This window comes from Puntigrus tetrazona, chromosome 14 (genome assembly GCF_018831695.1).
Source record: "Puntigrus tetrazona isolate hp1 chromosome 14, ASM1883169v1, whole genome shotgun sequence".
In the NCBI taxonomy this organism is placed as follows: Eukaryota; Metazoa; Chordata; class Actinopteri; order Cypriniformes; family Cyprinidae; genus Puntigrus; species Puntigrus tetrazona.
Window position 1 is genome coordinate 5,089,657 of NC_056712.1, and position 25,860 is coordinate 5,115,516.

The window sequence follows — 25,860 nt, forward strand, 5'->3', positions numbered from 1 at the left end:
CAACAAGAGCTTGATTATTTGAATAAGACCAGATAAAACTGCATTATCATCATGGCGTGAACGCTATGATCTGTAGTTGATTTCTATAGTGATTGTTATTTGTATGAACAGGTATTCGTTTCCTTTTGAAATTTTCGAAATCCCTTCTGTTGTGTCTAGCCCAGATATTTTTCAGCGTCTAAAAATGAACCAAAAATACAATGACCAGAGCACCGATATAGGCTCCTTAAAGTCTGTGATCATTTACCCACCATCGTGTTTTTTCAAACCTGTTTGCATTCCTTTCATCTGTGGAACACAAAAGAAGGCACTTTGACACTTTGCAAAAATATTAGCTTTTTTTTTTTTTTGTTGTTGTTGTTTTGGACCAACCCTTAAAGTCTACCTCGATGGCAAACTCAACTGCTTTGGACCGTAGGCAAATGGTGTTCATATAATATGAAAATAAATCTACAGTAAAACGTCTTCATAAGCCAATTTGTGCTTCTTCGATACCGCCAATGCTTGCAAATGGGGGGGTTATTCCTTCAATTTTTTTTTCCAGTAGTGTTTGACCGCTAAAACAATAATTCTGCTATGCATTCGATTACGATCTACCGACAGACCAATTTTTGTGTGTTTTCTCTGCCATACGTAGCGCATATTTTTTTATGTGAAATTAAATAAGCGCTCCCTTAAGTAAGAATCTCATTAGCATTCAGCTATTACTCCCTGGTAAGTAAACACCACTAAATCCGCAAATGCTATATGTGCAGCTTAAAACGAGAAAAAAGGACAGAAATGTATTCCGACTGCCTCATCGAAACACCCACTCATGCCTTGGAGCACACAGCTCTCTCCTGCCTCTCTTTTGACAGCATCAAAAGGTTATTCAGAACAACTCTTCTCCAGCGAGTGCACACTTTCTGTCTGCAAGCTACACAAGGGCTCTTTTATTTACAATACACTCCTGCACCTCAAGGCCAGCGCTCACGCTGAATATCCAGGCTACTCCATCCCGAACGCTGGCGTCTCTGTACCTCAGAAAGCACAAATAAATGCGCCACCTCCACCCACACACATCTCGCCGAGAACATCAGCGTGGACCTCCGCACGGCATCCTAAGGTGCTTTCAACTCCTGTAAGATGCAGATGCTAAAATCCCCGCCCGCTTTGAGCGGAACGGAGACAGAAGTTTTCTGGAAAACATTCTCGTTTGTCAGCTGGAACGATCTCCATCTAGATTGCGCCAGTCGGGGCATTCGCAGCATGAAGGGTGAGGAATTGATTAAAAGCTCATTATTAATGCTATGTTCGCTTTAATTGGGAGCCATGGCGAAGCCGGAGCCTTGCAGATAACAGGGTTGCTGTTGGCGGTGAATGTGCCTCCGTTGGCGCGGGAAGATAATTGTGTGATCGCGCTGGAGTGTTCTGAAACAGAATAGGCTTCGCTGATACCTGTGTTTGTTTATTAGCTACGCCGTCTTTTTTAAGATTTCTGTAGATTAGAGCCAATCATTAGACAGCACGCATGGATGGACTAAATTAGACGTAATTCAGTGGCCACCATCACTGTAAACATTCATCAAGCTTAGGATTGAAATTAAGACTATCGCATGTATAAAACACATAGCGATGCTCTAAAAACACACCTTAGCAGCTGCAAAGCAATGTCTTGCCAACCACCCACAACACCCTAGCATCGTGGCGGTGAGTTTGGCAAGCACCGCTCACATTTTCTTCAGTCTTATTTTTGTCATTCGGTTTGGTTTCATCTAGTACCGCAGAAATTACACATTTCAACTCTAATGACCCCGATTCAGTGGTTAGCCTGCACTTATCTGTTTGTATGCTTGTGTGCTAGTCCAGCCATAGCGTAAGTGCTGTTATATATTTGTAATAATGTCAAATTCGTGACATTTTTGTATTTTAAATCGTATTTTAACGATCATTTGTAATTGCGATGGTAAGCCAGTAATGGCCTCCCCTCAAAAATGTTCGGTTGAATATTCAAAAATTGACTCGAAAATGGAACATTAATGAAAAATTATGCAAAAATGAAGAACAAGCAACAAACTCTAAAAGAAAATTCCCCAAACATAAATTCTAAAAGAAGCATTTTATCCTAACATTCAAAATAAACAGTCTACTGTCATGCAATAAAATAAATAATTAACAGTACATTGAACAGAAAAAATATAACTATAAAAATATAAATATAACATATATAAGTTTTCATCATATATAAGTTTTATTTTGGGACTGTGTGCGCTCTTGTGGTGCCATCGGCCCATCAGCATCATCGTGGCATAATTTTTCCGGTGCTCCAAAGTGAGTAATCACATGGCATTTATGTTGCAGGTGATTGCCGAAAAGTAAAAGTACGTGAAACTAAGCAAAGATGGCAGCCAGCAGACTGTATCCCTCCAAGGGGTCCTGCTCCAGCCAAGCAGCTGTCATTGAGATGAATGGGAATCCAAATTCAGGTTTCTTTCCAGATATTTTGACCCTATTGGTATATAAATACTACTTTAAATACAAAGACTGTATATACTGTATATACACACTGTACATGTAATGCCTTAGATCCATTAAAAAAAATCACTGTGGACAGGTTAACTAGTCAATTTTTGGACTTGGATTAAAGCAGTTTATTTCAGTGTCACCCCATGCAGAACAGTTTAAGGAGGGAGGGGGGACTCTGAAAAGAATTCCTTGTTAACTGTGCACGAAATAAATAAATAAATCGCATTGTTTTATTGCAAAATGCACTTTTCCTTTCTTTTTTTGTGGAGAACTTCTGGCATTTCATCACTCGCAGCCGTTTTCATCCGCAGCACCTTCACCGCACAGGAAGGCGAGGTACGTGCTCCCGACAATTGAACCTTTGTTCGTATGTGACCGCTCAGGGATATGAAAGGTGCAGGACCACACTCACAACATAATTGGCCGAGCTGACGACGACCGAACAGGCTTGGCGCACATATCGACGTTATTCCCAGAGATATATTGCAACTCCGTTACAAATGTTACTGGGGTCAGGCCACCTGCTCAAGTGTCAATAAGACCCTTCATCCAGCGTCGGCAGTGAGATATCACCTCTCAAAATGACACTGTGCCGTCTGCTTTTCCTTCTCCCGACTGTTACGATTAGACATTTGTCAGTGGTCCCTTCCCCTCTCTTTATACACTCACATATTAGAGGCTACTTAACTCAGCACACAAGCTGAAAAATGAACCTTGTCATTTGGCCAAAGGCTTGTTTGTGATTTTATTACTCACAAACTCCAGCACAGAGGTGACTGGATGATAGATGCACATGCTAAACACAAGCCCAGCTCTCTTTTCAACGCACCAACAGCAGGAGAATTTCAACATGCACTTTTATTAGATTAAACTACTTTAAAAAGGCCCAAAAAATCGGAAATCGCGAGAATTGTAATCTCTTTAAATCTGCACAAATCACTGCTGTTATAATAAGGTTATGATACTGAATTTGGTTTTATTATCGTTGAATCGATTAGAGGGCAATGCATTTATTACTGCAATATTAGCAAACATGCTCGTAAACAGCCATAACCAGTATATTTTACCAACATATGCAATTTGTTTATTGAAAAAAAGTTTTTTCTGCACTTTCTGTTCATAAAACAAAATAAACGACTCATTAACAACTAGCAGCGTTCACAATCAAGCTAACTATTGAGGCTAAATCTATTTGGCATATAGAATACTATGCTACCGTTGTACTAGAAGGTCAGTTTTTACAAAAACAAACAAACCATAGACCACAATTTTTTCCAAATTCAGGTGACCTCGTTTCGAGTTCTGTACTGAACATCAGTCCATCCTCAGAGTCATTTTAAGAAAGCATTTGTCCTACTTCCCAATGCGGTGGATCTCCTCCACGTGCTTTTATTAAACGGTGGGCCGGCCTCACATCTCTCCGGGTCCTGCCGGTCGCTGCATTAACCTGAGAGTAAAGAATTTACAAGTGTCGGGGACGTTAGGAACATCATGGCCCAGATCCCGTCCCCTGCCGTCCCTCCCATCACGGGCAGCCTCGTGTCAAACGCTCTCAGTCGTTATTGCTGAATACGCTCAAAACAAACCTGCTGACTGTAGAGGTCTGTGCGCTGTGCCAGATGCGATCTCAAAGCACCTGAGAGTCAAAATACTCTGATATCTCAGGCCGCCGATTTCATTAGGATAGTGTGAACACTGAGATTACAGCTCGGAGCTCCCTAATGTCGCTGCTTTCATCCTCGCAACAGTTTTAATGTCGCTAAATGTGAAGAGCAGCGACATAAAAGCGGACCGCAAATGCATACCGAGACCACCTACAGTTCGTTCTCAGGTGCGAACATCAAGGGCTCGGTTCTGATAGGGCCGTGGTGGAAGACGACAATGCTGATTGTGCTAAGAAATCACTGCTTAGTGCATTTTATCATGATTGTATTCAAAAATATATACATACGTACATAGAGCGTTAATGCTTGTAGGTTAATTTTTCCAATTTTTTCCAATATTAATGAATTCATTCATTGGCGGGGCTAGGGTTGGCAACCCCTTTCACGACTGCTGCTTCTGCCTCTTTTGTGTTTATTCAGAGACAGAATACCTTTACAACCACATCTTTTTCACTTCACCTCAGAGAAAGGTGCGGAAAAGGAGGAGCTTCGGTACAATAACGGAGAGCTGCGGTCAGATGAGATATCGTCAGTCCATATATCAGTAAAAATGAACTTTCCTTTTCTATCTGTCATTATATATTGCTCGTAGCCTGCCGTAGCCTGTATCATTTCATATTAAAGCAGAAATGATACTACGGATATGCGTGTCATATCCCCAACGCATTCATTAGCAGCAGGTCTTAAAGTAATAGCAGCCAAAAAAATGAACTACTGAGATGTCTGTTGTCCAATGAATGTAAAATCATGTACTTCAGTTTGAGACCGGATATTCACTTTTCCGTCACTTAACACTTAATAGTGAATATGTGTTTCCTGTTAACCAATCACTGTAACTCCTTATGTTAACTCCTTATTCACTACTGATTGATAATAACTACTAATAGTTAGTTAGGTATCGGCGGGGGTTAATGAATCTAGAATACGGTTATGCAAAATAAGTGAAAAACGTGTGCTTTATAAACACTCACAAACAGCCGATATGCTTGTACTAGTTATAGTCAGTAATATTTGCTAAAGTGTTACCACAGAGATGCGTTATAGCTATATCTGCATGTGAAAAAGGGGTGAAGAAATGACTAAACCCTGGTAAATGGATGACACGCGGGTGAAAACACAATGCATGAAGAGCCCGTGTGCAAACATCGACATCAAGGCATCACAGGACGTCAGGACGTACAGAACAGAAAATGTGTCTTTCCTGCATTATGTGTGAGAACCACCTACTGCCTCGACAACAGAATCCAATAGTGTGGGTGAAGGTTTCCTGCAACGAGCTTTCTTAGCTCATAACGCTTGTCATCGGTTGCACATTTTAAGAAGTGTATTGCACAGAACACACAATCAACACCACGTTTCATGCTACTATAATGTTGTAAACCGTTATTACTGTGATACAATATGCATTATAAGGAATTCTGAATGCTTTCGTAATGCGTTATATATGCATGCTTTGTGTCTTGAAGCTGTTACAGATCCATCAGCCCAGCAGGGTCATCACGTCACAGAGGACAGATGCATTGCTCTGTTTATTCTTTTAGGAGAAGTTATGAGGCGACAGAACGAGCACCGCTTCTCACGTGACATGTTTATTTGCAAAAATGATTTATTCGTGGTTTCAATCACTCAAGCTAAGGTTCCGTTCATACGATGTGGTCTTTATTAAGTGCTCTCTTTAAAAAGAGGGCTGATGTTTGCACGCCCATTGGATCTTCATAACATTTCTGAAATGATAAGGTCTTGGTGTAAATGAGAAATAATTAAATAAATTGTTCAACAGCAACAAAATTAATGTGTTTCCCTTTTTCATCTAAAAAAAAACAAAATTGAAGACAAACCAAAATTTGAAGAAAAAGCACGTGTTATTTATGTTATGTTATTTTTCTCAATTTTACACCATATTCGTCAGCTATACTGCTCTTTGCAAATAAAAAAATATATACTGCATATAAAAAATATAAACAAGATTAAGCTATAGTATGAAAGTAGATTTTTAATCGGTTTTAGATAAAAATAAATACAGATTGATGGTCAATATTTAATTTATATCAATAAATATATAAACAAATGCATGGTTTTTTTTTAAATGTGCATCATATTCGATGTACTCACGAAGCAAAAAAATAAAACACTAAATGCATGCATACGTAATTTCTCCAGTCTCTCTCATTTCCTACTGGACAAGCAACAATAAACTTTTTTCCCGCACTTTAGTTGCCAGTGTTTTTATTAAATACAACAGAGAGGCATTATATCAACCTTTGCCACACATAAGCTCTATTTATGTAAGAATCCAATATCATTAACTAGCGCTGCAAGATGCGCGTGGCTGTTTTATGGCTGTCTGTGGAAAACTGATTTACTGTTAGAGTTGGAAACGCTTGCTGTAGCGCCGCTCGTCCAATCAGACCGCAGAGACAGACAATACACTTTCTAATTGGCGCTGAGCACTATCTGACCATATTTAGGCCTTTATAATTGCAAAGCCATGCCAACGTGTTATGTTTTGCAAACAGCTATGCCACTAGAGTCGTATTTATTCCACATATATTTAATAGAATTTCAAATGGTAATAATCCAGCGCTTTCGTTCAAGGCTCCCCTGACGTCTGTGCTTGTAGTTCAGTGATTACATCCCCCGACGACACACGCGAACGAGTGATGACTATAAAGAAGCGTCGCCTGAATGACATACCACCTCACCTCTTTCATTAGCCGTGACAACCTCTTTCTTCCCCTCAATTAGCCACGCGGTATCTAACAATACCCACCTCGCCGGACAGAGCCGAGGGGCACGGGAGCGCTTGTCACCTCGCCAGGCGCTCGACTCGACCCACGGCTGTGTCTGTGATAGCCATGGTGATCAGACGGAGGTGTAACGCTTATAATATTAATCTCGAAGCACGGCGGCCTGCTTGATCTGTTTTGAAGGGATGACTCAGATGCATAATTGATTGTAATAGAGTGTCGGGAAGAGAGGAGACGGGTCAGAGCGCAGACGGGTCCGCTCGAACGGCGTAACGGCGGACAGCGCAAGAGCCTGATGAATCACGTTGATTCAGTTACGCCACGCGATTTTGCCTTCGCTGAGATGAGTGACGCGAAGTCGGAGAGAGTTCTTCTGGTCTCGGGGGGTACCGCGTTCGGCTCTGGCATGGATTGGCACTCGGCCGTTTTGAGCCGAAGCCACGTGACTCATCCCTCCGGAGTCGCGAGGAAATTATGTCACGATCATGCTGATTGGCTGATGCACGCTCCCAAAGCCTTCACTACGGAGAGAGGTCTCTGGGCCCCGGAGCTGAGGAGTCGATGACGGGGGGATAACTACCTGGAAAACATTCGGTTCATTGGACACTGGTCGAACATCTTATTTACGCGTATGCGCGTGTGTATTTATTTGGCATGCATTTTATGTACCGTGGTTTTTGTCGTTGCTGTTTGTTTGTTTTTGTAACAATTCTCTGCCGTAGAGAGGAAGCTGACCAGTCAAATTGTGACCCCTTGTGTGAAGCTGAATCCATGCAAATGAAAATCCCCGACTGGGTGTATCGTGGGTATTTTGTTTCGTATATAAGTCATTTGTATATTCTTTATAAGGAGAGATGACCTAAGAACATTCATTTTCAAACAATACAGTGTTGTTAATTAATTAATAAATAAATGCGTGCATGCATAAATAAAAATCATAATTTTTTGTTTGTTTGTTTGTTTATTAACAACACTTTCTGTTCCCCTGAAAGGCCGTTAATTAACGGTTAATTAATGTCACATCCCCACTTTTATCACTTTACCAATTCTGGCTGAATATCCACATTTTATGCAAACGTTCCCCTGCGTGCAGGTGGTTCTCATCGTTTGAAATGGCCACAGTCCCGTTCATGTTCGCCGGATAATCCCAAGCATCGCCGTGCACGTTTTCCCGCCGAACACCCCGCGTTCCCCCGCGCGCATCAGAGGTAAGAGTTGTGAATGGCGTTTCACGTGGACTTCTGCTCGTATCAAACGCCGAGCTCCGCACGTGTTTCTTTGCTCTGTTCTGGAGATCCACACGGTCACATGACCGCGGCTGTTTTGGCCCTGGGGGACTGTAAGTGTGTCAGTCTGCTCAGCTGATAACACAGAAGCCTCTGTCACACTTCTGCAAAGAGCGTTTGCTAAGAAACCAAATCGCATGAAGAGCGTTGTGACAGCCCTCGGTGTGGCGTTTAAAGACTGTCCAAGAGGTTATTTCTGTAAGTGTGTCACGCCGACTCTAGCGTCGTGACACATTTCAATAACTATAATCACAGTATTTCTCAATAAGGCCGTTCTGTATGCAGCAGAGGACGCAACACCGTGCAGGAAGTTCGGCGCTCACTTCAGGAAGACGGCGTGCACGGGGGTAAACATAAACTCACGGAAACTTGCTCTTACGCAAGGATCCGAGCACTTGACATCAGCCTTATCAGTCTGAGGAGCGAATAAAAAAAAAGAGAGTAATTGGCTCCCTGGCCGTTTAAATGTCACCGACGTAGAGGGGCTTGAGCCAACTGTCTGTTTGAATGATGCCGTTTTGCCCCTGTCATTGCATCTCACGGTTTTCCAGAGCATGTTTTTCAAGTCGAGATGTGGGGTAATGTGAATGAATGGTAGTGACACATCTGGGCCATCACCGCGACAAGCTAAGATTAAAAAGTCTCACCTTTTCGGAGGATCCAGGAAACATAAACAGCGGCGTTACTGCGTATCATCCGACCCCGCCGCGTCCATCTGACATATAACTACCGTAAACATACGGTGAGAAAAAAAAATGGACGCCAAAAATAAGGGCAAAACAATGTCGCTTGAAAATGCATCTGGGCAAGTTGTTAGAAACACACCCCACTTAGTGGAGTTTGCTCTTTAATAACTATAATAAATAACCATTAGGAAATACATTTATTTTGTTTTTGCCTCGAGGACGTGCACGTGGTTTTAAACACTAGCATTTCCTGAAATGTCATACATTTTTATGCCCTAATCCCTTCAAACGGTCCGGAGCGTTGAAGGTTGGGATCAAACGACTGCTTCCTGAAGTGCACTCATCCTGCTCCCATACGGAGGCGCCGTCTTCATGCAAGGGATCTGTGCGAAGGATCATCGAAGCGGTGCGGTTCGGAGCGACCCATCAGAATGGCAATCGTTTGACACACGCAGAAAGATTACAGGGACTACAGGGGTCCTCTGCGACATCATTTCCTGTTTACGGTTGTCTCATCAACATGGTAATTAAAAAATATTTTAATCCAGAAATGGAAAGCAGGTTCATCATCAAATATTTGTGTTCTCGTTATGCTGTTTTAATCAATTTCTTTAAATAAATATGCAATAAATAGTCATTATTAGTAGTTTTTGACATTTTTTGTGGTGAGATGAACATAAAAAAAGAGTTGATGTCACTGAACATTACATTGTCTTCTTATCAAACATGCTGTACAAGGGTAAAAAAGTGATCATTATATCTTATTTTGATCTGGTTTTATGTTCTAATATTATTTGAATATTTAGTCACATTCTTATTATTTATTTCCCGCTTGTAACACTCAACTCCAGGTGTTTTTTATCGATTGACAAGACCAATGTTTTGTTCGTTTGTTTCTTAGTCATATGATTTCATTCGCATAGTCTGTAAATGATTTAGAGAATATGCGAATATATCTTCCAATCGAATCGATCGCCTTTATTGTCCTGGTGCGGCAATGAAATAGTAACCTTTAATGATTATGGAATCAGCTTTTATATGATGATGATGTTGAGGTGAGTGACCTAAGAGCTCATAAGTAGATGACGATGATGACAGTCACAGAAAAATCAATGCTGGGGTCTGATTTGCTCCTCCTCTACGATACAGCGAAGTAGAGGAGAGCATTGTATATTGCCACGTGGACGCCAACGGGATTTGAAACACCAAACCGAATGTAAGACATCTCAGAGATTTTACTAATCATTTTTAATACAGAAGAAAAACCAAACTAATCTCTGCACTCTGGATGCGTTTTGTCCTTTTGTTTATTACTGCTGTTTCGTTAACCATTTTGTAACGCTGCTTGGTTTTAGGAGACGGCGGGGTCTCTCCCAAGACAAACCGAATGCTTCGAAATGAACTACTGCATCTTCTTTATTACTCGTTTTGGTGAGCACATTTGCTAGTGATTGCAAGATTGCTGTCGAAGGAACCTGCAACGACGTTTCCCTTTGCAGCGCCGCACTGGGGGCACAAGCCAATTTTAGTATCAATAGCTAAAGCCTTGTCTGTCTGCAATGCAATTAAAAACTCCATTTCGGTAGAGCTTTGCGGCCCGCGATAAATGGAACTGTCATCCTTGAATTGTTCTTCCGATTAGTAAAAAATACACAGAGGGTAGACGATCCAAGTCTACGCGTGTCTTAGTTAAACATCTCAAAAATGATGCTGTGTTGATATGACATGATGTGCTATGGATTCATGCGTGATGGTAATTTTATATTGTGCGTTGTTGATTGGCTGGGACGGGGCAAAGTTAGCTACTAGCAGTTACGCGCCACTCGCTTATGTAAATACACAGCATTGAACGTAGTGATATAAAGTACGCTACAGGGCAATCTTTCCACATCTCACAATAAACGAAATGGCATATCTGTGTTCAGCACCGTGGACAGCAGCCCGGCTCAATAATAATAATAGCTGCGATATAACAGGGTTGATTCGGTCGCCCAATCGCTTCTCGTCGTTTTTTCTGGGACGCGTCGCGTTTTAACGTTTCCAGCTTTTCCAGACGCGCAAACAACGAATTTCCGCTAAGCGGTCAACTTTTAAAAACACTTTCAGAAGCCCTTTTTTCTCTTTAAACCCGAGTTTCTCTTTAAACCTACGCCGTTGTTGATCCAGTCGCTTCAAAGTACGGCTACGGTGATCGATTCCTAACAAAGCGATCGATGGCGCTCGATTTAAAGAGCTTCGGGTTACGCGTCAGCGCCTTCCCAAACGATATCATACGCTCTTCTTTCCACGTGACCCCGTCTGCACCGAACGCTGCGCGTGCCAGCAGCTCCCGTAGCCTATCGTTACGACAGCGTTCGGTTTGTCGCGTCGCGTCACTGGCGTCACCTGAACACATCTGAAAGCTGCCTGTCGCGTATGAGACGAATGGTTTTAAATAAGACAATGACATGCTTTGACGCGGCGTTGCCGAGGGGCTAAAGTCATTTAATATGATATCAGCCGGTGGGTTTCCACTTGCACCGGAAAGGCTACTTAATGCGTTTTGATTCTTTCGTGACGTTCTCATGTTCTCATGAATAGTGAGATTAATCTCAGGAGGAATATGCGCAAGACCGGGCGTGCGTTACATCATCCACTCTTTAAAAGTTTACACACCAGTCAATGGATAGACTATATGATAGCTATATTAAAACCGTTTGCGATGTGCGCTATATGAACAGACATCATATTAGGCCCAAATGCCACAGGGAAATTGTATTCGCTTGCAATGCAAAGCATAGTTATTACTTCTAACAAAACGCAGCGTAACGTTTTATGGGGATACGTAACTGTCTATAGCGTGCGTAAAAACGCATTGCATTTATTGCATGAAGACGTGAGTGTTATTACGCATTGTAAACGCGAACAAATCCAACAACGCATTTATGAGAAGCTCTAGGATATAACGCATGCTTCGTAGAAAGCGTTACCAAAATCTCCTTCTTCTTCAACGTCAGATCAAGTTTGATCAATATCGCCCTGCTGGTCCAATTGGAGGAGCCGCTCGCGCTCCCTCTGAATGCGATGCTCTCAGTCGCCTCGACCATCTTCAGCACCAGTCTCTCTCTCTCTCTCTCTCTCTCTCTCTCTCTCCCCCTCTCTCTATCTCTCAGTCTGTCTCTCTCCTCACATGCAGAAGAATTGTTCTCCGTGAGTCGCTCCGCTTCACTCACGGCTGGATTTCTGCGTTTATGATTCTCCTCAAACAGTCCGTTTTTTCTAAGGCTTGATTTTTGAGGCAGGAGAGAAAATGGCTCAAAGCGCGCTGCTTTTTTTATTATGGCTATTCGGCACATCTCTCGCTGGCTTCCCCAATCAAATAAATATCGGTGAGTCCGTCCTGATATGCTGTACTTCTTTGGCTTTGTGCGTCGATGTCTGGTTTCGATGCATGCGCGTGTTTAGGTTATATATATATATAGGTTATATATACGCGGCGTTAAGTGCACTAACGCAGTCTAAGAAATCATCGACAACGACAGCAACCAGAATCGCCATAAATAATAAAACGATTGTCATTAGATCTGTGCAAAGATGACTAGGTTTTCCGCTCTGCGTGCACGTCAGCTATCAATCGCTTTTCATAAACTTAAGAGAAAGTTCCTTCCTACGAATAGAGGTCCGTGTATAACAATGTTGGAATGTGTCTAAATGGATCTGACGCTTAAGCCAGGTGTTTTGTGTTCATGCATGAAATCTGTGCATCATCTCTGATTCATTGCTGTTTGGTCTTCATCAAGGTGGGCTCTTCATGCGTTCCACTGTGCAAGAACACAGCGCTTTCAGATTCGCTGTTCAGCTCTACAACACCAATCAGAACATGACCGAGAAACCCTTCCATCTCAATTACAACGTAGATAACCTGGAGTCCTCCAACAGTTTCTCCGTCACTCATGCATGTGAGTACCATGGGCTTTTACAGTACCCCGATGCTGCAGCTTTTACTTTGAACTGCGATGATCATCATGTTTGTCCGTTGGTCACAAACCGGTGGCTACTTCTGTAGCTCTCGGCAATACAAAAAGTGGAGAAACGCTGCAGTGAAGTTACTGCTTTCAGTTGTGCACCACCTATTAACATCAAGCCTCATTGTGATGAAACGTATGAATGAAACGTATCGGCAATGAACAGCTCGATTTTAATGATAACCGTATAACTATCGCTACCACAAATCATAAAGAAAGCGAGGCATGCGGTGAGGCGAAATATAAGAGGGTAGAAGAGATGTGTTTTCAGCTGGGTTTGAGTTTGGATAGGCTGGAGAGGTCTCAGAGGGACCCAGAGAGGATTTCATATTACTTTTTTCCAAGCATGGTGTTTTTCTCTCTCTCTCTCTCTCTCTGAAAACTTCTGATATTTATCAAAATTCCTGCTTTTGAAAATGCTTTTTTTTTTTCCCCCCCTCCGCCTTTGTGGTTGGCTTTAGCATCACGCTCGCTTAGCACACGACAAGTCGTTTTGTATTTCTGCTTTGATGTTTTTGTGATTGAATCCCTTTGTAATTATGACAGTTCTTTCGCGGCACCCATGCTTGTCCAGTCTGATTTGCAAGTGAAAGTGTCGCAATAAGAGGATGAGCATTCAGTGATAGAAGTGCTTTGTGGGCACAGTCTGTCGGTATTTCTGAGTCAAAATCACTTTGAATTCAAAAGCAAGTTCCCTTGGCAACGCAGAATAACCCCGGCACTGTTGAGGTACAGATAGGTGTGAGAAAGATAGCATAAATGATTACACAACCAGAGTTTGTCATGGAGGAACACAAACAAAACATTTTGTTTTTGGAACTGAATATTACCTGTTCGTCTTTTTTTCTTTTTTTTTTATAATAGCTGTTGATCAATATTGAGGATGGTGAATAGGTATAAACAAGTTTATCCACCAGGAAAGGCTGATTGTATTTTTACTATATTTTTTTTTTTTTGGAAATGACAAAGCCGTGACAGAAACGAACTCTTTCATGAAGGTGACGTATTTAAATATTTGCACCTTTATTTTAACGCCGGCGAAAAATAAATGCATTTTTGAGGGCAGTTTTTGTAACTTAAAATTAAAAATGCATGCAACCGTTTTAATGCAGATTTCTCGTATGTAGTCGGTAAATGATTCTATAATAATATTTACGATCATGAGTCGCTTCAGAGCTGTGTGTTGAGTACTAGCACAGAAGTAAGTTGGCGTTTAAAAGTATTTTAATGCAGCTTGGAGATGCCATGAGTGCATTTACATTGTTATTACAACTGCATAAACCATTATGAGATTAACAGGGAGTGAATATAGAAATACGAAGCGTTATAAGAGAAGAGGCGATAAATAAATGCCAGTAGATGGTGACAAGCCACTGTCTAAATGACTGAAGGACCGATTCGTTCTTTCGACTGATTTATTTAAAACGGTTCATCCATTCTGGATCAAAGCATGTGACTTTACGGTTATTGAATCATTGGCACGCATGTGTTTAACATGTATTATCTTATGCATTATGTACCATTGGATACCATGAGGTAAAAATGAATTTGGTCCAAATTTTTCAAATTGGCCAGTATGTACACAAAGCCTCATTTAAAGGAAGAGCCTACAGACGTCAGGTAAACACTGAACATCACTTCACGTGATTATATAAGCATATTAAGCGTGTCGCAGCGGATGTGCAGCTTCTCCCGATCTGAGGTCTGACTGTGATATCCAGCAAGCCCTGAGAAAGGAAATATTTTCACTTATTTAGCACATTCAGCGAAGCTCTCCACCAGTTGCTTCGCTCGTTCACACGCTTTAGCGCTGATCTGATCCTCGGCGCCCGTGTGAATCCGCAAACCTCTCTCTCACCTCTGCAGCGTCGTCTCTTTAACAAACAGACCTCATATAGCTTCTCCGCGCTGATTGTCATTGGAAAAAAAAGAAAAAGAAAAAAGATTCGACACATGGGCGGCCAATCAAACTGGAAGTGTCAAGGTGGGGGTGGGATTGCGGCATGTTATGTTGAGCGGCGATCACATACTAATGAGGCGTCTGCTCTCATAAGAGCATAGGCGTTAAGAAAATGAGCGAATAAATAATAGATACATTGTTATAGCAACAGTACATGTGCCCGCGTTGAGGAGAAGGAAGCTGAATTTTAGCAATCCAAATAAATGAAGGGGCGCAGCAGTCCTGAGAGCCTCCTTACGAAGCATTGAGAAAATGACTCAAGACTGTCTATAGCATCTGATTCATTATCACCCTTTAATGCCAGTGTCGTTTTTAAACGTGGTACAAGCTGTTGGATGTATAAAAAAAAGAATAATAATAATAATTTTGGGTCGTTATTAATGTTGAAAAACCGCTCGAAAGTTTGGGGCAAGTATGAAAAAGAAATTCAAAACCATGGATGCATTCAATTGATCAAAAGTGACAGTAAAGACATTTTTAATGTTAGAGCAAAGATATGTTGTTCTTTCGAACATTTCATTCATCGAAGAACCCTAAAGCTTTTTAACGTATTAGTTTTCAACAAAAAAAAGCATATTGATTCTAATCAGAAATGTTTTTTGATCGACAAATCAGCATGGTGCTGAAGATTCAGCATCGCAGAATATTTTTTACAATAGGTTTACATAGAAAATAGTTACAATTGTAAAAGTATTTTACATTTCTACTGTGTTTTGGATCAAATAAATGTATTCTTGGTGAGCAGAAGAGACTTTCAAAAACATAAAATCTCAGCAATCCCATGAAAAGCATTATTATTATTCTATTATTATTTCATGTTAACATGTCTTTCTGTGTGTGAGTGTCACACATTTTTCGCAGACCATTTTTTGTGTGTGTGTGTGTGTTTTATGTAGACCATGTTCTGAAAGTTTTCTCGAACAGTCGACCTATTGGATAACCGCTGACTTTGTTGGTTAACGATTATTAGCTTCATACAAAAGCGCTCACCCCGTAGCCAAGTGTAGTAATTGCATTCTTGTAAATGTCAGCATTCTTAATTACAGGTGTCCATGACAACGTGAATGTTTGATGTTAGAATAACATATTTTTTCTGTTCCCGCTGAGAAACCCTACAAAATAAAAAAGAAAACTACAGTAAAGGAGTATTTTCCATTGCTCCTCAAACGTGACAGCTACACTTTTCGTTTTGCATTTCAAAGCGGCACGAAAGATCAGAAGCTTGCCGGATAAAATCTTCAAATCGTTTTGGTGCCGGGTGTGTTTAGTTGACGGCATGCGCTAAAGCCATCACAGTCATTTCTAAGTGTTTTCCTTTCACCCCCGTGGCATAAAAAAATCTGAGGTTTGTTTAACGGCAAATCAAAAATGCAGAAAGGATATTGGATTGGTGCAATTGGTTGGGAGCTTTTACTTTTATGCCCTTGTAAATACGAGCAAGTGGTACCTGTGTAAATTCATCGGCTTATGGTATCCACCATCTTCCACGGAATAACCGACGATACATATATTCTCCTTACCTTGTAGCATGCATAATATGCTCCTAGTGTAATTTTTCGGTTCACTCGTCTTTAATGCGATACCGGATTGGAAATATGCGTAATAAAGATTCCAAGTGAGATCCACAGCTTTATGAATAGCAAATCTGTTTAACATTGCTTTAAACTCCACGAAACATGTTTCAAGATTTCATTTTTCGTGCCGGTTGCTCTATATAAAATCAGTGCATATTAATTTAATTTTGTCACATGGGAGTAGATGTCTTTTAAGGTGAATCTATTTAAGGGAAGCGATGTTCCTTCAAGGCTGAAGCGGCGTCACATGTCTCTCCCTGTAAACCTTCATTAAGAACGGAGCCCAGCAGCCCACATTCACACAGCAGGCCTGAAACGCAAACAAAATCATTTGTTCTTTTCTAGTTACTAGCTCGCGTTCAAGGAAACGAGACCGTGGCCTTGTCTTTCCGCCATCAGATGTCAAACCAAAGAGCATCGGGTTTACTGCAGATTCGCTTGGACAGCCGACATCGAAGAACTGTTTGGAAAAAGTGCTTCGGCATATTGCTTTTAATCGGTTTATTATGAGTACCGCACTGACGTTGAAAAGCGTGCTTTGCTTCTTATGATCATAAACTGTTTTGCTGTCAGGTTATCAATCAATAATTTAGGTAATTGCTGTTTACAATGCGACAACGAAGCAAACCGATGTTTATGAATGGCTGAGCAAAGTAATGAGACTGCTTCTCAAATTGTTCTAGTTGATTGTGCTCTGAGATTACATTTTTGGCTGTACGGTGGGTTTTTTTTTTGTTTGTTTGTTTCTAATGATGTGGGAGTTAGTTGCGTAGTCCGGGGACGTTTTGATGAGGTGTCTGTGGTTTTTTTAAGAAATATCAATCTGTGTTGGGTCGTGTGTCATCCCGAAAGCAAAAGAAAGAAAATGATGTTGGATAAATAACATGATGTCATACGCAGGCCGTTAGCGTTTGCTAAGCAATTTTTCTTTCTCGTTTCTCATTTTTTCTCATTTTCGTGGTTCTCAAATGTGATTCTCTTTAGTTTAATTACATGTACAGTGCACATTTATAAGTGTAAAAGTTACATACTGTCATAAATATATAAACACACACACACACACACCGTGTTATTGGATTTTGTAGAGAAACCTGAGCATTTTCTTGACAGGTTTTGTGAGATCCCCCCTGACATCTGAAACGAGTCGCTAGGGAAAAAGGCCGGCAGTCATCGTGACCGTTCAGCGCTTTCTTGCGTCTTTCATTCGCCTATTTAATGACAACAAATTTCGAAAGGCTATACATTTGAACGAGCGACGTAATGGTGATGTAGAAGCGCTTGTGCACCAAAGACAGCTCTGTCAAAACTGTCTGCCACACAAGCACAATGAAATGGCCATCCGCTGCAAAATGTTCTGGCAGAAATGCAGGGCTCACCAAAATAATAGAATAAATAGACTCAAAATGACATTTCACCTCTACTGCCTATTGACTGAGACAGATTTCTGAGTCACTGAAGTATGTTGAGCACAACAAAGTACGGCGATTGCTGGAGCTCGGGATAAGGGCCGTGTAGGGAATCGGCGGTGATGTGTGCTGTGAAGACGGTACGCGCAATATGGCAACCGCGACGGCAAGGCAAACAGCACGTTTAAGCATGTTTTGTTTACATTAATTCAGCACCCAAGTACATTCTGCATTCTGTCACTCCTCGCTGTAATGAGATATGAATCTTCCCAGACAGCATACATTATTTCCGGGAGAGCGGGACGTCTTTGTATTCGCCGAACGCAGCACATTTGCGATTTTAACACATTGCACTTAATAGAGCACATCTGTTGCGACCGCAAATATTTACATTCTATCTCAGGCTCGGTGAGAAGATTTTATCTTCTGGCGTTTCGTCCCGGTCACAAGTCTTTGTTCGTTTCGCCCGCGGTGAAGGTAATCCTGCGTTTGTTTGCTGCCAAATCCAGTCTTAAGCAAGTTTCAGTTTTGCAGCAAACTTTAGAAGGAACGAACTTTTGAAGACTTCGCTTTGTTTTGTACGCATCTGCCAAGAAGCACGAATTTTCCTCCCGGCGCGCTGATTTGCGTCTGGGACGCGGTTTCACTTCTGTTGCTCATTGTAGTTTTTGCGCGCCGCTTTTGGGTTTCGACTGTGCTTTTCTTCACCGATCTCTGGAGCGTGTTAAGCACAAAGCTTTTAAACAATTTAGATGAAACGAGATATTTACCCTCCAAAAACGAGGAAATTGCCTGTGATGTTTGTGAGAATTTAAAACAAACTGAATGCTATTTCACTGAGATTTCAATTTCGTATCGTGTTCCGGGGCATTGTTAACAGCTTAACTGCCTCGGATAGCTTCTGCAAATCTCATTCAGCTTGAAATTACAAATGTACCTAAATCATGAGGTGGAATCAATTCTCTTGATTGGAATATGAAACAAGTTGTCCTACCGATGCTTATAAAATTGCTATTCTCTGATGGGATCGATAGAGCCAAATTGGAATCAAACTGCCGTGCCTTGTTGTGCTTCTCTAAGCAAATAAGCACAGGATCCCTGAGATTGAACTTTATGAGATGTGCATTTGCTGTTTCACCAAAAAATGCTTTTGCTTGTCACATCTGAGCCGTAGTGCTTCTGATAAGACAGAGCAAATAGCCTCGGGTACATTTGACCGTGTCAAGGTCCATTAGAATTTTGTTTAGTCAATTAGCCTGACTGAACCTGTAGTATTTTGCAGGGGAAAAAAGAGACGTTTTATTTAAAGCTGTAGTGTGTGATTATTATTATGTGTTTAATGTTACAATATCCTAAAGTCAGCAAGAAATCAAATGAAATGAATATTTTATTTTATCAAAATGTAATGGCTTGCCGTGTTTAAAGCTGATGGTGTAAAGAAGTGGCTTGGATAAATTCAAATAAAACGAAACGTCATGTAATAAGGCACATCCTACTTTTTCTGGTTAGATAAATTGTGACAATAAATAAATAATGTCATGGATTTCATATTGCACTTGCTATTTCTAGAAAGCTGTAAATTCTGTGCATCCGGTGCCTTGAGTTTGACCAATATCACAGAACAAATGTGTCTATGGGATGCTATTTGATTCCAATTTAGATTAGGGAACACATATTTACTGTAAGTATTTCCTCAATGAACCACTAATTATTGCTTATTGAGATTAAGTAAGGCCATTAGACGACACTCTAGTATAGGGACCGATTCTCACTATTACGTAGATGCTTATTAGCATCCCTATTATTAACATTTTGGTTACATAAAGCACAAATCCCGCACGACCATATTCCACATTCTTAATTCTACACTTAACAACTACCTTACGATCAATAAGCAGCAAATTAGGTAAAAGTCATAGTAAATGGTTTGTTAATGGTGAGAATCGGACCTTAAGCTAAAGTAACCAGCAGTTATTGTAGTAGTTATGTTTAGGTGTTTGGTAAAATGATGGGATTATGCAGAGCAAGGCATTGAAAGAGTACTCACAAACAACCAGTACGGTAGTAACACGCATGCTAATAAGCAACGGAGAACAGCGTTCCCTAATCTAAAGTGTTACGAAAACTTTTTTAAAAAGTTTGGATTTAATTGAGGCACAAAAATTCAGAACATTAGTCTTTAGAAGTTTATTCCTTCTTCCAACGTTACTGTGACTTACAGCGTTGCATGTTAAAGTGATTTTAAAGCGGCTCTGTTAAATTAATTAGTGACACCAGCTAAACAATATTTGAGCGTGCTAATCCTCCAGGCAGGGCTTTGAATGTTCGATACATTTTCTTGCCCGAGACTGAGACAGATGTGCTACTTTGAAGTACGGTTGACAAGAGGTGAAAGGGGAGGGGACGGCGGTAGCTCCCTAATTACTTGTGTTTTCCCATTATACCATTCAAGGCTTGAAGTCGCAGGTACATTTAGACGAGCAGTTCAAAGCCAAAGAAGCAACATGAAAAGACTGTGGGTGCAGCGTTTCTTTTCTGATGGCCACAGCTGAATTAAAGCTGAGTGTGTCTTCCTCCTAGCAGCGGGAACGGTGAGGCCGCAGCACTTTTTTTTGTTCTCTCCAGGAGCTTACTTTTCGTGATTTTTGTTAAAGAAGGAATTTGCATTCCGAGGCCCTTTAATCTCATCTCTCCGTCTGCACAAAGTCGCCCATCTCTCATTCTGTCATTAGGCTAATGGTGTGCATCTCCTCTGCCAAGATTTTACATGTGCCTACCCCCTTTTTTATGGGACCCGCCAGTTTTTTACACACCCGGCTAGCAGATGGTTATTTGGACACGTCGCTCTGCAGTCTGCTGTTTTACTTTCGGAAAAGGGAGCTACAACAAAGCTTGATTTTATGTTATTCACATTTGCTTGACTAGTAGGGAATGCTACTAGTGGCAGCAAACAGAACTGTGAAATTAATGAAGCGCTATGAGAGCGAGTGCGGTTGTACTGAATATCGCAGATGTTGTTTTTATACAACAACCGCATAAACAAGAGGTTAAAATCAAGTATTATATCAAGGTTAAACATTTCGTAGTTTACATTTTGTCCGCACTACTCGACCGAAAAATGCGTGCACACTGTAGTTGATAAATTACTCTTTTACTAAAAACCCAACAATAACTTCCAACAGCCTTCTAATGGGGGTTTGGTGATATGATGTTGCTGAAATGTGCTATTTGCAGCCTTTTATGCTCATTATTGTAAAAAAAACACAAACTGCCGAATACATATGTTTATTAGATTCATGTTTCATGCATATTAACATTTATCAGTTTTTGTTGCGTACATAACATGGAAGTTTGTCATAATGGAATCAGTACCGTGTAAAGGTCCTGCTGGAATCAGTGTTTTTTTTTATTTTTTAGTGTTTGTCATCTTTTGCTATCAAAATGCATGTTACAGATGCGAAAATGCCAAAAAATTAAACCTGATCTGTTTTTTTTAATGACAGACTAATGTTTCAGAGGCAGCGTGTAAACATAATTGGCACAACGTGAGGTCATATTTATTTTTTAACATGAAAATATCTGATGGAAATTCATTTGATTCACAAAATGAACAGACATGATGATTCTGTTTTAAGAAATTTAAAGTAAATGTGTGACGATATCAGTAATTGTATAAATGTGCACAAATGTGGACTAAAAAGGCTATAATGTACCTTGTTCATCCAGGCGACGCAATTGGGGAGCGAATGTGGACAACCGCAGCTTAGATTTAAAATGCGGTCTTCTGCTCTGTTTTGGAGCCGTAACTTTTAATACAAAAACACACTAGTGCAGTCATATCCTGAAGTATGTAAGTGGAGCGTAGTGACGGCCATTTCCCCTCCTTCTCCCATATCCAGATTCACTTCAGGCTTTCCTGACCCAAACCGTCCCGGAACGAGTCGAACCTGCTTTTTGGAACCCGACGGTCTAGTTACAGTATCTAGCAGCAGGAAGCCCAGCCTTGACTCAAACCCGAGACGTTGGCAGTGTCATGTTCTGCCGATAGCGCTACAAGAGCCCATATCATTTGTGGTGCAAAAGGGGTGATTTTTAATCTCTCGTGAGTGGCAAGGTTTCTCTTGACTGTCAGTCAGCAGGACAGCACAGCTTGCACTACGATCAAACTCTCAGCTGCAAAGAGCATATGTAATGACAGGTTGAAAGATGAAAGACTGGACTTGTTCGGTCTCTTTCTTCCTAACTGTCTCTCGCTTTTATTTTTACATGAAATTGTGAAGTCATGTATGACTTTCTCTCACAGATGCCCTTGACAGTCTATGGTATCTTGGCCCAGCGCTGTTCTCATTAGCCAGAGCGTCGGTCCACCGGAGGTGTTTTGTCAGGTCATTCTCCCCCTCGCAATCTGAAGCCAAAAAAAGCAACTTATGCCTGGGTCTCCAGTCAGAATCGTGTTGTCCGGCATCGCTGGAGTCGGGGGAGATCTGTCAAATGAGAGGGAGGATGTCTTCAGGGCAAGTGGACAGTTGCTGTCCCACCATGGATCAACTGCGCAGGCAGAATGTGCACAGAGAACGAATGCACGGCTTCACAGACATATACACATACGGTTACTGCGTCAGAAATATAGATTTTTACATTTCCTAAAAGCAACCATGACTGTGCCCTGTCAGAGTACTCACTAGAGCATTGTGGGTGATTGTTAAGTCTTCATAATGGAGTTTATTCGGTAGGGTTTTTTGAGTTGTTGCTAATGCGTTTTTAAGATGGTTGCTACAAATGAGCCGACCATCTGGGGATTTTCTCTACATACTGTACTGGAAAGAAAAGAGTAATACTGTATTTCAAACTATTTCTATTTCTACCATATTATCAGTTTATTAGTACTCATGAAGCACATTAAGTATTTAGTCAGCATAACCATATTCTACCTTAATCATATACCTTACTAAACATTAATGAGCATCAAATTAGGCAAAAGCCATGATTAATGCATAATTGGTTCTTAGAAAAACATACCTAAACATATAATTCACTGTGATTTCGTAATTAAATGAACACCAGTGATGATCACCAAGTACTTTTAATTACTCAATCAATTAGGTTTAAGCATGCTATTCTCAAATGTTGTAGACCATTAACTTCGAGCCTTACTCGCCAGACATTTAATTTCTGAGCGGCAACAATATGTGCAACATGCAATATATTGAAACGCTGGCAGATTCACAATCACCTGCATTTTATTACGCGCTATGCAGTATTCTAAATAACAAGTATGAACACTGACGATTGTGTGAAACACCACTAATAACACAGATACTACACTATTAAAAATTTATCCCCAAAGAGACCTCCGCAGAGGCCTGCGAATATTGTCTATGAATTTTTAATTGACTGTTATTGGTGGCAGTAAATTAACCTCTTCAGATCTACTACAAGCACAGTAAACATAGCAAGTGAGTGTAGCGTTCAGAGTTATTACCCGTTTAGCATTTGCCTGCTACAATCACATCACACTTGCTTACTTGTGTATGGAGGCTTCATTCAATCTTACACATGCTGATCAAATCATGGCCATTAGGAGATGATAGGAAGGACCTTCATCTGTCCTCTTCCCCATGGATGTGCTTGAAGAGATTTGAAAGCAGACTATGCAGACAAGTGCATTTGATATTCTGTTGAAAGAAACCAGGAAGGATCAAGGGCCCAGGACGATTGGCAATTCATTTGTATGCTTTAAGAGGAATGATATCTTCAACAGAGAACGGTCAAGGGTACACATAGTGCGCTGAAAGAGGATGTAAAAGAGCATATAGACAGAGAATAAAAGTAAATAAATCATTTTCAAAATGTATGCAAAAAATATATATATATAAAGCTCTGTATGATGACTGAAGGCGATATGCAACTGCCTAATAAAATAATACTACTTATCTATCTGCTAATTATTAATACTTGGTATTCAGCTCAAACACTTCAGATTAGGGTTTTTTCTTATGCCAGGGAACCCCAAATATCATGATCCCATTGCAAGGGGCCCCCAGCTCAAGTTGTATTAGAAAAGCCCATTTAAATATATCTAGGAAGAGCGATATGTTGACTGAGGTAATAAATGATCCAGAAACCAATTATTTATTTCTTCAAACAATACAATAACTTAATATTGTCATTATACTTGAGTCAAAGTAAATCATCAAAGTGTAATTTGGTCATTATGTACTTTGTATCAAATGCGTGCTTAACTACTAATTAATTTTAGATGCACTTATTTTAAACTCAACATAGTTGGTAATTGGTAACACTTTATTTTTTATAGTCCACTTTAAATATTACAACTATAAGTAAGTGCATGTCAGACAATTCTCATTAGAATAATTTTAGACCGTTCGATAGTAGAATATGTTCACTTGCGATGTTACTTATACTCCCAGCTTCTCAGAATTAAGCCTGTCCTAGACTTAGCTGTTTCAACTGAAACAAACGTGCACTGACTGATCCAAAAATACATCAGTGCCTTTTGTTCTATGCATGTTCATAAAAACGTCTTATATTTCCTGATTGAACTACGGTCTGACTTGAAAGTCCAGTCTGTGAAACCTGGCCTTACTCAGATAATTGTCTGTGGAGCATCAAAATAAAGTGTGAGCAGATATTAAGCAGACGGTCTGCTCATACTCTAATTAATTGATTTTTTATTCTGATTTCAGCTTTTTTAAATCGTGTTTTACCTTTAAAAAAGCTACTTTTAGTTTTAAAAATACCTATATGTAATGACATTTGTATTAAATAAATATATAAATGAATGTTATTAATAATGAATAAATGTTATTTATTATTTCAATAATAAAGTATTAATAGAATAAAGCAATATGCTGGCACCATGTGGCAGGAAATGTATGCAGATGAATGCAGAGCAGTATGCTGGATAGGTCCCACAGAGACAGTCATTGTTCACGGTCATCAGAGGATGTGGTCCATCAGTGACTTTGTTGCGGGATTCCATGGCGTTTCCGTGCTATGCAGGCAGGTTAGGATTCGAGGTCCCAAAGCGGCAGCAAAGCAGTCACATGGTACGATTTTTGTCAGCAAAGGGCACCGAGTGGTGCGCGGCAGTCAGGTCTTCCGTAACTCCATACCCTCTCCCTCCACCGATAGGTTTTTGTATTGTTTGTGTTGCCGCTGTCCTTGGTCCCGAACCACTGCCCTTGCCAAAGCGTCATGATCTCACAGTCCTCGCCGTTACACGAGAACAATGACTTCACCCTGTGCAGTGAGGCGGTGGTGGGCAGTGTTATGAAATCCGCTATAATTAAGGCTTTATTTCTCGAGAAGCATTACAAAACTCATCACAGCTATCTGTTCCCAGAATCGAGCTCTGGAGAGATCCTAAGAGATAGCTTTGGGAAGACGGAGGGCAACAAACACTTCACTCACTTGAAGGCAAATAAAACACAATGAATTTTTAATGCCAATATCAAAGGAAACCTGAGGAGTGTAGTAGCTGTGTCTTATTTATCCTGGTATCACTGGTGCTCGCAGATGTTGTTTGATATAACAGCGGCTTTCAAGTCTCTAGTCGTTTGAGGTGCTGCATACTCCATCCATCCATCCAGCCCAAGTAGCGTTTTCAAAACCAATGGGACGTTTTGACAGCATTGCGACGGAAGCGTTGGTCTAGCTCTTATTAGATGGTGCGCTGCTCTTATCTACCTGTTGTTTTCATGGGACCATGTTTCCAGAAGCTCTTTTCTCCTAAATCATTTTGAGGCAGAAATCAACAGATGACAGATCTTGCCCTTGCTGTTATTGAAGATGATATCAGAATGATGATATGAGATGAATACGCAGCTGACCATAAAAATCACCAGCAAACAGAATCGGTAAATAAGTATAAGAGTAAATATTCCCACAGCCTCATAAAATCTCATTTATGCTTTGAAAACGTTTATCTGCGGTGCAAAGCTGCAGATGGTTTATGGCGGACCTTATGACACGCTCCTGGTTTGCACAATCACACAAATGAAAATG

The 25,860-nt window shown here is 40.7% G+C and overlaps 1 protein-coding gene and 1 long non-coding RNA gene across 8 annotated transcripts in view; both read left to right on the top strand.

Moving 5' to 3' along the window:
* The first annotated feature begins 897 nt into the window (after positions 1 to 897).
* LOC122358080 lies at positions 898 to 6,017 on the top strand. 2 transcript variants are annotated; one of them, XR_006252569.1, is made up of 4 exons: positions 898 to 1,255; positions 2,341 to 2,465; positions 2,775 to 2,841; positions 4,590 to 6,017. It is a non-coding gene; the product is annotated as an uncharacterized LOC122358080 (long non-coding RNA). The 2 variants fall into 2 exon arrangements; XR_006252568.1 differs by having other exon boundaries at positions 2,775 to 6,017.
* A 6,001-nt stretch (positions 6,018 to 12,018) lies between these two features.
* The window catches only part of gria3b (glutamate receptor, ionotropic, AMPA 3b), a 94,770-nt gene continuing 80,928 nt past the window's right edge, over positions 12,019 to 25,860 (top strand). For 2 of the 6 annotated variants that reach the window (XR_006252502.1, XM_043257023.1), the window contains exons 1-2: positions 12,019 to 12,256; positions 12,668 to 12,826. Coding sequence is in view for 5 of the 6 variants with exons in the window: in XM_043257023.1 (XP_043112958.1) it covers positions 12,178 to 12,256; positions 12,668 to 12,826 (238 nt within the window). In the remaining variant the exon portion in view is untranslated. The remainder of the gene's footprint in view (positions 12,257 to 12,667; positions 12,827 to 25,860) is intronic. The other 4 variants (XM_043257024.1, XM_043257022.1, XM_043257020.1 and 1 more) reach the window with 2 other exon arrangements.